This window comes from Melanaphis sacchari, unplaced genomic scaffold (genome assembly GCF_002803265.2).
Source record: "Melanaphis sacchari strain LSU unplaced genomic scaffold, SCAv2.0 Contig9_pilon_pilon, whole genome shotgun sequence".
Classification (NCBI taxonomy): Eukaryota; Metazoa; Arthropoda; class Insecta; order Hemiptera; family Aphididae; genus Melanaphis; species Melanaphis sacchari.
The window spans coordinates 2,090,189-2,104,456 of NW_020271711.1; the positions used below are offsets into that span (position 1 = coordinate 2,090,189).

General features: G+C 28.0%; 1 protein-coding gene across 4 annotated transcripts in view; it reads right to left on the bottom strand.

Moving 5' to 3' along the window:
* Window positions 1-14,268, bottom strand: part of LOC112603280 (myosin-I heavy chain) — a 110,636-nt gene that overhangs the window by 9,636 nt on the left and 86,732 nt on the right. For 3 of the 4 annotated variants that reach the window (XR_003115155.1, XM_025351789.1, XM_025351788.1), the window contains exons 5-23: window positions 11,707-11,897; window positions 10,658-10,876; window positions 9,525-9,689; window positions 8,253-8,495; window positions 7,988-8,113; window positions 7,682-7,921; window positions 7,456-7,601; window positions 7,172-7,384; window positions 6,888-7,057; window positions 6,672-6,808; window positions 6,433-6,584; window positions 6,168-6,348; window positions 4,886-5,263; window positions 3,878-4,079; window positions 3,641-3,795; window positions 2,274-2,498; window positions 1,455-1,589; window positions 814-1,043; window positions 87-285 (exon numbers count right to left, since the gene is read on the bottom strand). Coding sequence is in view for 3 of the 4 variants with exons in the window: in XM_025351789.1 (XP_025207574.1) it covers window positions 87-285; window positions 814-1,043; window positions 1,455-1,589; window positions 2,274-2,498; window positions 3,641-3,795; window positions 3,878-4,079; window positions 4,886-5,263; window positions 6,168-6,348; window positions 6,433-6,584; window positions 6,672-6,808; window positions 6,888-7,057; window positions 7,172-7,384; window positions 7,456-7,601; window positions 7,682-7,921; window positions 7,988-8,113; window positions 8,253-8,495; window positions 9,525-9,689; window positions 10,658-10,876; window positions 11,707-11,897 (3,707 nt within the window). In the remaining variant the exon portion in view is untranslated. The remainder of the gene's footprint in view (window positions 1-86; window positions 286-813; window positions 1,044-1,454; window positions 1,590-2,273; window positions 2,499-3,640; window positions 3,796-3,877; window positions 4,080-4,885; window positions 5,264-6,167; window positions 6,349-6,432; window positions 6,585-6,671; window positions 6,809-6,887; window positions 7,058-7,171; window positions 7,385-7,455; window positions 7,602-7,681; window positions 7,922-7,987; window positions 8,114-8,252; window positions 8,496-9,524; window positions 9,690-10,657; window positions 10,877-11,706; window positions 11,898-14,268) is intronic. The other variant, XM_025351790.1, reaches the window with a different exon arrangement.

The window sequence follows — 14,268 nt, forward strand, 5'->3', positions numbered from 1 at the left end:
ACAACGATGATAAAAATAATTCAATTATAAATATTATTTGAGATATTTTCGAGCACGTTATTTTTAACATTTCACCCGTCAATTACCTTCACAACACAGTAGACGGCCTGGGCGTACAACAGGTTCACTTCGATCGGATCCTGCGAAATTTCACGGGAATGCCGAAACAGTCGACGTTTGAATATGAAGCGGTTTTCACCACTAGTCAAAGTCGTGTTGCTAGAACGCCGGCTCAGCGATGGGAAGCTGCTACTCGATTGAGTGGTCTGTTTGATCTGCTGCTTTCTATGGACCAAAATATACTCGTATTTATATATATAAGTTTATCTTGAGATAAGTACATTTCAGGTGAGATAATACTTTAAAAGTATATAAAACATTTAATATTGTACTAAAATTTCAAAACATGATTACTTGAAAATAATTAACAAATAAAGATTTTCAGATTGCACTCTTACCTAAATTAAAATGTTCGATACGCACTTAGACTAATAACAGGTAATATTCGAATTGCACTAGATCTGTTTATTCCATTGAAATTTAAAAAATTAACTTTTTTAAAAAACAAGTGTATATAACGATCGGTAAATTACTACAACAATGTTATTACATAACGTGACTACTTAATTTCGAAATAAACGTATATTTTCATATTATTATTTTAAAATTATAACTACCTAAATGAGCTAAATGTAATTATTATAATAAAAACAATTAACTTTACATAATATTACATAACCATGTATATTGTATAAGTGCGATTTTACTTTATTCATACAGATTGTCAAATTTATTGAAATTTGATATACGTACGATTGCCAAGCAGCGATGATGTCGTACAGGTAGTAATGAGCGCGGACGTGTTCTTCACCATCCGACCTGCTCTGATATATTGACCAACCGTCGATCGACCTCAGACACAATTTGTCAGCTAGCTTGTAAACTGCATCGCTGGCTGTGTCTGTTGGATGGATGTCGATTGCTTTAGTTCGTCCATCCAGGAAGAAAAATCTACAGACGATTGTGCCGAGTCTCCGCATAGCCTGTAGTAAGAAATTCGTGTTATTTTAGATTTCTAGGGCGTGTTAGAAACCATAATATGTTTATTTAGTAACAAGTCATTTTCTACGCCTTTTTAAAAATTATTAGAAAACATAATTTTGAATATTTTAAAGTTCTATTGATTTATTTTTTTTCAATGAAAGACTTATGAACTACTATAAGTATATGGCTATAAATAAATATATTTTTAATAGGTAGTGTGAATAATTTGAGATACAAAATATTTTTTTCGGTGTATAAAAGAACATTTAATAACAAAGGATAGGATGGTACAATAAAATTATCTTTCTGGGGGAAAATTAGTCAAGTAAAAAAAATTAAACCATATTTATAAATTTAGCGAAAAAAAACATTCTAAACACATTTTCACTTCAGGGTCGAAGTGGACTTACAGCAATTTCGACCGTTGACGGTGGATACTGTCGACACGATACTTTTGTGTTTTTGCAATTGTCGAGGCACCATTGAACGTACTGTTTAAGTTTTCCTTCGCACTGCAAATTCTTCCGTAAAAAGCTCACGAAATACTAAAAAATTATAAATGAAATATTACATTATGACTTATGAGTATATTCTTAGGTATCTACTGACTTCATCAACAACTAAATTGCAGAAAGGTTTTCACAAAACTTGAAAATTGAGTTGTTAAATTTTATAAATTAATCGATTATTTATGAAAGACATTTGATACCATAGTGTGAAAAGTAAAACTTCCATGACAAAAAAAAAAAAAAAAACTGAAAATACTAGTACTCAGCAGCACTATTTGCATACATAAACTGAATATTTGAATTTGCAAATACAATGAACTACCAATTGAATTCGACTCTTTTCATTATTATAAATCCATTTACTCGTATAAATCACAGAACGTCTTTTTATATAAAAAGTAATTTTCTTATTAAATTGTGACTATTAATATCTTTCATAAATAATCAAATTGTATTAAAAACGTGTTCTGATCAAACTATTCTGTATAGTTTTACAATGCTTAATAATAATAACTATTCATTTGAGAATGAATTCTCTCTAGTAGTACGGACATCTCCGAATTTTACCCTCTTCCCCACCCTCCAAATTTCCTTGTAAAATATGTTGGTTATTGATTGGAAGGAAATCGCATTGTTATTTGTTATATTATAATAATGCTGTGTGTATGCGAATGGATTATAAAAAATTTTTTGTGCAAACCATTTAAGTCATAAATGTACCTTGTAGAGTAACTTGCTGGGCTGAAACGCAACGATCGCGAGGCAAATGAGCAGCCACACTCTTTCGGTGGACTCTATGCTTGGATTATTTGTCGCTTGTCGCATGCACTGCACGAAAATTTCGTCTCGTAATTCTTCGCGGTTGATTCCCGCGCCGATTATCGATTGGATGATTTGTACTTCATTGTCTTGTTTTATATCACCTCGAGTATATTTACAGAGATCCTGTGAATAATAATATTATACGTAATTAATTTGACTTAAACATAATATCTACATTTAAAAATATTAATTTACTGTTTGACTTATAGTATATTTATGGTTTATGGATGTAGAAAAGACGCTAAAAATATATTTAAAACAATACTATGTATTAGGTAATTAAATGTACATAAATTCTAAATCTCCAGTTTAGTTATTTAAAATGATTTAGTTTTATTGAATTAACACATTAATACAATGCTTGCGTAACATTATTAAACCAAAACAGTTGAAAATCAATAAAAACTTTTATTAAATAGAATAAATTAAAAAACACTACTTTTGAGAAATTTGAGTGTATAAAAATTATAACTTTATTAAACCATTCCTTTAATAAATTATCTTTAAATGACTAGTTTAACATGCACTTATTTTAGATCAAAAAATAGTTATATTAACTGTTTTTATAATATATTTTAGATTCAAAAGACTTATTTCTTTATTTAAAATTTTAATTGAAATGTATTCTCTTTTTCACAAGTTTCTTAAAACCTAAATTTTAGATAAATGGTGCAGAGAGCTTTTTAAACACACATAATTAAAATTTCAACGTGATAAATATGTCAAAAGTAAGTTAATTTATTAAATACAATATTAGAAATATTAACATGTGTTAATTTTTGTATAAGTGCATCTTTTTTTCTAAGATGTTTTATAAAAAATTAACAAAACAAATAGATATTTGTAATTAATAGATATTAATTTGATGCAGGTTATCAAATGTTTCAAAACCTTTGATTATTATATTATAATGTAGGTATGCATGTGTATTTATTTATTTTCTTCTAATTTATTATCAACTTACTATCATGCTTATATTATATTATATTTTTAGTATTATTTTCGTATTACTATGTTATATCTATCGTATTATAGTATTGTGTAATATTATGATTAATTCTTATTATTTACTATAAATTCTGCTAACAGCTAATGCTATTAACTGTTTTTATTATTAAAATAATATAATTTAAAACATACATAATATGTACTAAAATTATCTAACTTGTAATAATGAAATAACATGTTGTATATTATTAACTGTCGGATCTGATACAATTTTAACAACAAAATTATTATCACTGAATAATGTTGACGGGACTTACTCTAAATATTGATATGGCTATTGTTATGTTATCCGGATCATACATGTGTATGTGCGATGTCGGAATAGTTGAGCCGCGGTGGAACGAAACCATTTCATACATAGGTATCTTTTCCAATGATTTGCTTTTCCTCTTCAGCGTGGCTATTATAGTTCCTACGAATTATTTAAAATATTTATTTCAACTATTACTGGTAAAACTATGAACAGATATAAAATAAAAAAAAATTTTTCGTACCTTCGGGCGAACGCTCGTGAGCATTGAAATAATTTTCGGCAAACTCGAGGATATCATGATAGTTGTCATGCAGCGGTTCGATGTTCATTTTTTCTTGGATGTTTTCCATCTCTTGCAGTTTCTTTTCCACTCTGAATTTCCTTCTCTGATCACGTTCCGTAGTATCTTCAATAAATCCATTATTATGCTTCCAATTTGCACCCTGTAACTCACAACCAGTGAATAAGTCAAAATCAAAGGATTGTGAAATTATTATACATATAGTAATAATCTTTTAAAAACATAATTTGTTCAAATGGTTTAATTTTATTTTTTCGTATTGTATATTATTATTTCATCATAGAAAAGGCTTAAATAGAACTCAATCGCCCCAAGTAAGAAAATCTTTTACATGCATTTCAAGTGGCAGTAATTGAAAATTTCAGCAAAAACTTAAAAAGTTTAAATATAAATATTTTACTTTTTTTTTTTAAAATTTTAATTGCAGTAAGAACTACTTATGAAGTAACTTTACTTAATTTTAAAACTCTTTAATTAGTAAACAACAACCTTAAATCATATTAAGTCACAACATTTCAAATGTCTATAAATAACAAAAAAGAGAGAAAATATTTTTCAAAAATGCTATTACAAACATTTGATAAATATTTAAAAACTCAATAATTATTCATTATTAATAAATAATAATAAATAACTATAACAAAAAAAAATTTTCTTGAAAACTCGTTTTGTGTAAATATTCACGTTTTTCTTAGTTGTATTTTTGTTTTCCACAATATTTTGAAAAATAACGGGGAAATTTTTTTTTGATCCTTTAAAGTATATAAAAGATTTAATTTTCTACCAGAAGCCTCTTTCGAAGATAAAGATCTAAATTTTTTTTATATTATAAAAAGTTTCTTAACAAAAAAGCACATTTACATATAAATACATTGGTTTACATGTAAAAACCAATACATTCATCGCTTTGTTCAAACCATCATCGCTTAAGCTAATAATTTTACTCACTCCCGTTCCGGAAGTCCTCGAACTAGGCCTACTCTGACGAGGTGATGACAGTGCGGCGGCAGTAGCGGCTGGACTAATAGATCTATTGGCACTTTCGATCGCAGGACTCTTGGCTCTGATCAATTTGTGAGGTGGTGTTGGGAGTGGCGGCGGAGACACGTTATCTTCATCCCTGGGCAACACTGCCTCGTAAATCGGTTCATCGTTGGCTTTTGCTAGCTGTTGATTAAACGGCGGTGGTGGCGGAGGTGGATGCGACGGTTCTGGTAACACTATCTGCATTGCATTTGCTGGAGACGACGATAAAGATTTCTCCAACCCTCTGTTCTCGAGCTCCATTTCAACAATTTCTATTTCCCGTTGGATCACACTCTCCAACTAAAAATGCATAAACGTGACACGAATGATTATTAGACGCATTGTTTAATATACGATTTGACAGAATCAAAAAATAAAATACGTATAGAGTGCATTTGAGTTATTTGAAATGACGTGGTTTGAAAAAATATCACTATCTGTATATTTAGTGTCATAAATATGCATCGGTGTTGTATACAATTCAAGTATTTCGGATATTGGTTAAAAAATAGTGTTCATGGAAAATTTTAAATATTTTTCGTAAAATAATTTATAAAAAGATAACTTATAACAAAATGACCATGGATTCATTTTTTTTTTTCAGATTGAACTATTAATCAATATTAATTGTTTTACACAAAATCATCTATAACATTTGAAAACTAAAAAGTATATCTTTTAGTAAAAATTATTCTAAAAATGACGTATTTATAATATATTCGAATATAAATGTTTATAAATTGATAAAAAATATTTAATTCTTAAAAAATATAAATGGTAATAAATATTTAAATAGCTTACAACACTGAATATCATAAGTATTGTGTAGATAAACCTAAAATGTGTTAATTAAAGCGAAGAGATATTAGTTCGTGTGCCAATAATCAATAGTCATACTATCGATACAGATTGGTGTGATTATATGGTTAAAATAATTAAATCAAAAAATAAGAACTTCTTTAGTAAATCTTACATATGTTATGAAATTATATTTCCTCACCTGAGTAACACAATAAATGTACATTTTGGTCCCTAGCAAATGGAATAACTTTCTATACAATAGTGTATACGTTTGCTTACGTATAATAGTTTGCGGTGAAAAAATTGAATAATAAACTAACGAAAATACTGTTAACCACACGAATACGTGTTCGTATAAGGTATAATTTAGTGTGTCAGAAGAAATAAATCATGTGCAAATTACCTCATCGAAATCGCTTACTATTTCCTTCATACGGTCTCCCACAGTATCTATAGAGCGGCCAGACTGGACGTCGGACAAAAAGGCAAATAGGTTGTCCAAATCCACAGACTCGTGTGCCGGATCTACTTGAAGCCTAGAGTTCAGCTGTTCAGCCAGTTTTGCGAATTCAATTTCAGATATCCTAAAAACCAATCGTGATGTTATCGAGTGTTTACTCCAAAGATCATAACCACTGTATTATAATATTTTAAACCAAACCGCTTACTTCTCTTCTTTTTCGATTTGCAATTCGTTTAATTGTTCATTTTCCTGATCTTTTTCTTTAATATCTTCAGCTTTACGTTTTTCTTCTTCTACGCGTTCCCGTTTCCGCATTTCTTCTTCTACTCGTCTCATCTCTCGCAAAGCAGCAGCAACCTATATAAGATAACAAGTAATGATGGTGTTATTACTCCCGATTGAATATTTAACTTTGGTGATTTTCAATTTCACCACTTTGCTCACCTCTCGAGCAAAAACTCCTCTTAGATGCGACTGAATTACGATCGCGGCTCGACGTTTCTTCAAAAACACCAAACGTTGTTTCCAACTCTTGAACGCTGTTTGTACGATTATTACCGCGGTCCGTATTTTAATGTAATCTGAATAATATTTATCAAAATTATATATATATATATATTAATCCTCCCGGAAGAAGAATAAATTAATAAAATCGTCTACCTTTCCTGACGAAGTATCCTCTCCACGTTCGTTGAATGATTGTGGCCTTCAAGTTAAGCATTAACTTTCGTTTATCTTCAAGTGGTTCGTGCGCTTTATTTCGAAGAAATACTTTCGATTTGCCTATCTGACATTCTTCTGAAGGTATTTCTTGTAATTCCAAAAACGCCCTATAAAGAAACATGGTACTATAGTGATAATAATAATAATAATAATATGAATAATAATGATATTTCAGACATTTCAAAACACTATCACAAAAAATTACATTTCCATATACGTACTTAACAGCTGAGCGCTCTTCGGCGGGCAGTTTTGCTCTCACCAAGCAACGGTAACGGCTTAAGAACTCGTGAAATGACATATGTATAGGATAGCCCTCTTTTCGAATTCTGATTATATCCAACATGCCTAAATACTTCAGTTGATCCAATACCAACTTCTCGTTGTAATGGTCTGGCGCTTTTATCGTGTTTGGTTTGATGCATCTCACGTACCTATAATACAAAAATGATTGAAAAAAACTCGATAATTTTGATTTTGGACTAAAAGATTTCAAGTCACGAACCATGGATTCGTGGATTGCAAGACATCTACCAACGCTTGTAATTGGTGCCTGAAAGTATCGCTAACAGTTGGTCGACCTTTAGTAGTCCCTCTAGTGGATGTTGAGTTAGCACTGCCCATCCGTGACACGGTAGATCCAAGTAAATCCTGCAAAAAAAGAAATTATATTATTATAGTTTTGGATATTTTTAAATTACAAACTTGATAACCGTTGACAAAATACTGACCTGAAATTTAATAAGTTCGCGCACAAAGACATTCGTTGAACGTGTCATGAAATCAAAAAATACATCTTGTTGTACATCACGATTCTTGTCGACAAAACCACTGGCGGTGTAAGTAACAGAACCAGCGTAATGCATAATACTGAATTCTGATTCCCATTTCCGACGGTCGTCTCCTTTCACGAAATTTGGATGATTCTCAAATTCCGTGTGTAAATTCATCAAGTATGTAGTGTCTGATCCCTACGGTTAATTAATATGATTATACCATAACTCTTCACAGTTGTTTATACAAAACAAAATTATTACCTTAGGCATGTGACACTGTTCAGTCAACAACTTCAAAATACAACGAGGTGGTTTCTCAATCAGTTCTAGACAGGCCGTGTTATCGGTAAACTGAATGTGTGAAAATTTAATTTCTTCTTGTCGGTACTTTAGGATATATAATAAAAACATAATACAATTTAATATATTTATATTTACGAAATTATTAAGATACAAGGTTAGTTACTATCAACTAATTGATTAAGAATGAGCATTATAATAAGTTTTAATATTTTATAATACGTACAATTTCTTGTTCCAGTGCGAAAACATAGTGATTGAAAAACTTGTGTAGTTTCTCGTTAGTGTAATTTATGCATAACTGTTCAAATGAATTGATAGTGAAATTTTCAAAACCAAATATGTCGAGAACGCCTAGAAACCTTGATGTATCTTGTCCAGGGTTTGTACAAGTATTGATGTGGTTCACGAGCCATGCGAAAGTTCGCGAGTATAGCGCTTTGGCCATCGCATGTCGGTTTTCGATCGCCTGAATAAAATAAATTAAGTAATTTATTATAAAGTATATTGTAAGTTTAATAGTTTTCCGATTCTATATCAATAGCAGAATTAAAAATAAAGGTTTACTAAACTAAAAAAATTAAAATTAATTGTACCTAATAATTAACTTGTGGAGTGTATAACATAATTGTTCGTGAAAAGGATTGTTTTATTTTTTAATGTGACAGAATTTAAGGTATAAAATATTATTATGTGTTCATATATTATTTTGGAAACGATCTCATTAATATAAACAATAGTTAGTATTGAAATAACGAATGGGTATAATTAAATAGTTAATATTAAGACTGAAAATTATTTTATTATTTTTACCACCAAAGTCTATGCATACTATTTAGTATTACGTTTTATTAGTATAAGCCACTTAGTCCCACAAAAAAGCTCCGATAATATTACATCGAATTGTCTAATATAACACTGTGCTTAATGCTTAATAATAGTCGTGTTAAAAAAAAACCATCGGTTGCCCATATGGAGTTTTTAAAACTTCTATGATGCACGTCTTTCAGTCACACTAATTGGACAAGTTAAAAATATAAACCTTAAGTATAGTTAAAAGCATATTGTAATAATCTTATATGGAGCGACCATGCGTAGTGGGCCAATAATAATAAAAAAGATAATATAAACATTTTCGATTTTGCTTGGTCGAATAAATATAATAATATTCGAGATTTTGAACGCAGAAGTATGTCATGCATACAATAACAATAGCTAAAGCCAGAATTTCGATGATGTTTTCAAAATGCATTTAAGTAACATATGGAATCTATTTATAAATATTTTTCTGTTTAAAGTTCGAGAATTAAGAGGCATTATTTTTAAACTTCAAAAGTACAAAAAAATGTGTAAGTGCTTTTATAGCATCCGGACCCTAAATTAGTTATACATTCAAAATATTATCAGTTTTAAATTTTATTATCATCTCATCGCAATGCATATTTTGGGAATCATTAATGATCTCTATTTATAGATATATATTACATCTTTAACAAACCTCGGGCAATTTTAGTGGTATTTCAGTTATGTTTCCGCGAACGTTTATCTGTCTGAGCAATGCAACGTGGACAACATCTTCCTTTTGCAGTCCCAATAGGTGAGACACAACTGACAGAATTTCGTGGTCATTTTCGGTCAATTGACATTTTTCACCATCGACGTCCTGTAGATTAAAACAAACATAAAATATAACGTGAAAAGCACAAATAACAGAAAATACATTCATGGCAGAGCTAGAAAATATATTATTCTAAGTAGTTATTATGGATATGTTAAATCAGTGAGTACTGAGGAAAATGGATCCTTAATAGATATCAACGATATTACAAATGACGCTGGCCTCATTTTTATAGTTTAAAATTTTTATGTAGCAGTATTTTTTTTTTTTAGCTAATAGTGTTGCAAGTTCAAAATGTATTCTATAACATCGTAAATGAATGTGTTAAACTTTATTGTATATTTAAAATATATTTGTTTTTGGAGCATATTTTAAAATTTTAACTACTATAGTCATTATAATACAAAACAACATATTATAACTTGACATGTATTTCAGTAAATATTATATAATACATTTCGATAGAAAACAAAATAATACTATGATGTAATCCCAATATAAATGATATGAGTGCAATGAAACAATGATGAATAGAATTAAACATTAAACGACATTGACTATCTCTTATACGTTTAAATTTTAAATCACATTTATTGTTATAGTTATAAATGCTAAACCTTCAAAATACAAACGCTTTAAGAATAAAGTTAAAAAAATATTCATGTACTTAACGTTATGACTAATATAAATATGATTTTTGAAGAAAAATATTTTATTTTAACCGTATATTTGAGCACTTTGGGTGTGTATACTTACAACATACGAGTATTAAGTATATATTTGATGGTATTTTAATAGCACTAATAAGTAATAAAGTAATTCTCGCTCGAAATTAATCATTCATAATCTTTTTTCAATATTATAATATATTTTAATACATTTTAGTGGTTTAATTTTTTTTTTTTTTCGTTGAAAGCTTAAGTACTCTAACTGACTAGATAATATTAATTTTTTGATGAGATTAAATATGGGATAATAAATTAACGATATTAACGATACATTTAGTAATTTACCCGAAAAACCGTATTTCCCAGCCACAAGATGGCTGATAGGACGCAGAAAATTCCATCGACCATATTGAGTGGTATGCGGAGCACATTAAACGCTAAACGTAGTGCGTCGAATTTGTGTACGTCCGAAACTCCGTCGATGGTTATGCAGCCCGACTGGTTAAGGTAGTTGTAGAACTCCGGTGGTTTCAATTTGTACAGCTCGACCAAATCCTTGTTGTGCTGTTGATAGCAAGAATAAATATATTTTCATTAACACATTTTTAGGAATAAAAAAAAAATTTTATCAAAAACAGACAATATTATAGTCCAAACATTCGACACAGATGAACAATTCTTTTTTTTTTTAAATAATTTTTTTACTTTAAACCTATGTTATACGTTTATTTATTATTTGTTTGATATCAATATTGGATAAAAATATTCAATGAATATTGTTGTTTCATAAATATATTTTAACGTAAACAGTCATTGCACATGTTCAAAAAAAAAAACATAGATTTTAGATTTAAATACTTGGCAAAAAATCAAATGAAATAAAATTTGAAAAAACTTTTTTTAGCACGCGCTCTTTTAAATATTTTTTGGAGTTATAAAAAACGAAAAAATATTTATATTCTAAATTTAAAAGTGTAACTAATTTTAATTTTTAAGTTCATAATAATATTGCTTGATGCTTTTTTAAAAAAATTTATTTTCTAAATAATTCTTCTATAAGTATAAATTTTTCTTAGTTATTTTTTCCCTAACTAGTAACTTATCAATAAAAAAAAAAAAATCCCGTTATTAAAATACTTAGGTAAGTAAACATCGTATTATTATCATTAAGTCGTTTAAAAGTTAATACAATAATAAAAATCATATCTGTGTAACAATTTTCAACAATTTATTCTTATTCGTGTATATGATTGGAAATATATTGACAAATATTTATAACTTTTGGTTTCATTTTATAAGTTATCGAAAAATATTAAGGAAATAAATAAACCATAAATAAAAATCATTCCCTTTCCAATTCGACATTTATGGATATATGTCCGAAAACCACTTACCCTCGCGCCTTCGGCGAGTTGATAGAACACGTGATAGTTTCGTTCACCGGCACTCTGGAATGTAATTCTTGACTGTTCCAGCAGATAGTCTTGTATGATGCATCCTTTTATCATCCATCTACCGTCGAAGCACACTTGCATAAACTTACCGAAGCGGCTAGAGTTATCGTTCCGCGCTGTTTTTGCGTTACCTGAAAATAAGACAAAAACAAATATAAGTCACTAGTAATAATGGTTATTATGTTATATCCAACACATAAATAAATTAAAACAATTAGTATACAAAACTGAGATTCTTTAAAAATTAAATGCTGCATTATCTCAAAAATATTGTATTTTATGGACTCCTCTTCGCAAAATGTATAATAATTATACCTACCTATAATAATATTTAAAAACAAATCAAACACCTATTACTTATATGTTTTATAATATTATTCAGTCGGTAAACCACTGTTTATTTCAAACTAAATGTAAATTTAACAAATAACGATGTATTAATTCTGGAAAAAATCAATTAAACTTTAATAAAAAAAAAAAAAAAATTAAACGATTATCTCTTTTAATAAACTACTCGTAGTAAAATTTAAAATATAGACTAATGCAACAATAGACAACGTGTTCGTGCATAAATTGTCACTTCACTTGTCTTATCTAAACTTTAAAATAGACTCATTAAAAGAAACTATTGTTTTAATATATTAATATTTATATACGTCAACATTTTGTAAATATTTACTCTACTTTATTTATTATAATTTGTGAAATTAAAATTTTAAGCAATTGTATTTTAAAATGAAAAATTAAATATTAATTAACAATAAGAATAAAATTATTTAGGGCTGTATAAATGTATATAACTTTTATTACCATATATAGAGTTGTATTTCTCTTATTTTTATATTTTATAAACAAATCATTAATCAAAATATTTTAAAGTTATTTTTAACTATAAAGACACCAAATTTTAAGCTTCTTTTAAAATTTTAAAAGTCTGGAAATAATTTATAAATTCATGATTAAAAATAAAAATCTTACTTAGTAACGTTATAACATTAACGTCATTAATATTTATTTTAAGTGGTACAATTAAAAGTGGAATACAAAATATATTGATAATAATTATAATAATAACTTTTGATAAAAATATTAAATATTTTAAATTTTACTGTTCAAACATTTTTTTTAAGCATTATCATCGTTTATTTTATACTCTGAGCAGAGCGATGAATGTATTAATTTTACAGTGATGACAAGTCTGCTTATATTTTTTTTATTTTTTTTTGTATATTATGTCAGTGTACACGATAAGTAGTTGATAATATTTTTCGATTTTCATCTTGGATGTTGGTTTCTGATAGCAAATTGTTAGTAAACAAATTTAACATATCCACTACAGTGATCCACTCAAAACCTAATGTACAGCAGTAATACCCACTTGACTACATTTTTTTTATTTTGCTTTTACGTATAATATATGCTTGTTATTATATAACCCTTACATAGACAGTATATCTATTGTATTTACCCTTAAAAGTAGGTTGAGATATACTTGTGTCAACTATTCTTGATACAATTGCTTTATACTTATTTTAACTATATATATTTTATCATAAATAAAATAATAACTTACAAACTATACAGTCAGTAAGCATAATATTTATTTAACGTATTTATTTGTAATTATTCTTAGAAAGATTTAAAAATATATATATATACTATAACCATTAAAAATTATCATCACCTTATTTCACTGTATGCCATATTATAATATTCAACTTTTAATTTAAATATAGATAGTTATTGCGAATAGCCATTTATAAGACGTAATATATTGTCATAAAGTAGTCATACACTCTCATACATACCACTAAATCTGCATTTACTTAATGAAACTTAATTAGTTATTTGATCTCTAGTAGTAAGTATAAGGTTTAAATTTTCAAATTAAAACGATTACTCTTTTATTGTTTCAAGCGTAATATAAAGCCACTATTAATTTTATTTCTCGTATATTATGATGAATACCGTCTTAGTAAATACCGACATATTTGATCATAGGTTCAATTACAAGACGTGAATAAGTAGTTTTATTTAATTTAGTATTAGAGGCGTAGACAAGAAAGTCAGCATGCTCGATAAAGCATTATCAACTAACGTATAATTGAGCCAATGCGAAAATTTAACTCCAATAATATTGCCATAGTATTTCATAAAATCCTACTAACTCCAGTGATTAAAAATCTTTTTATTATTTTTTACAACAAAATAAAAACCGTAAATATTCCTCTTTGAATTTTTTTTTTACATTGGGAACTTTAAAATTATCATCATAGATTTTTAATAGACGTAAAACCAATCTTTTAAATAGACCAACAGACGGAAAATTGCAATCTGCTGTAGTGCCTTAATAAATATTTGTTCAGTTATAATTTTCATACCTACTTTAAAAATATTATTTAAAAAAAAAAATTATTACTGATTACAACCTCTCTTTTCTTATAGAAATTATTCAATCAATTTTATGAAATAATCGTTGGTAATAAACAGAACATATAATTA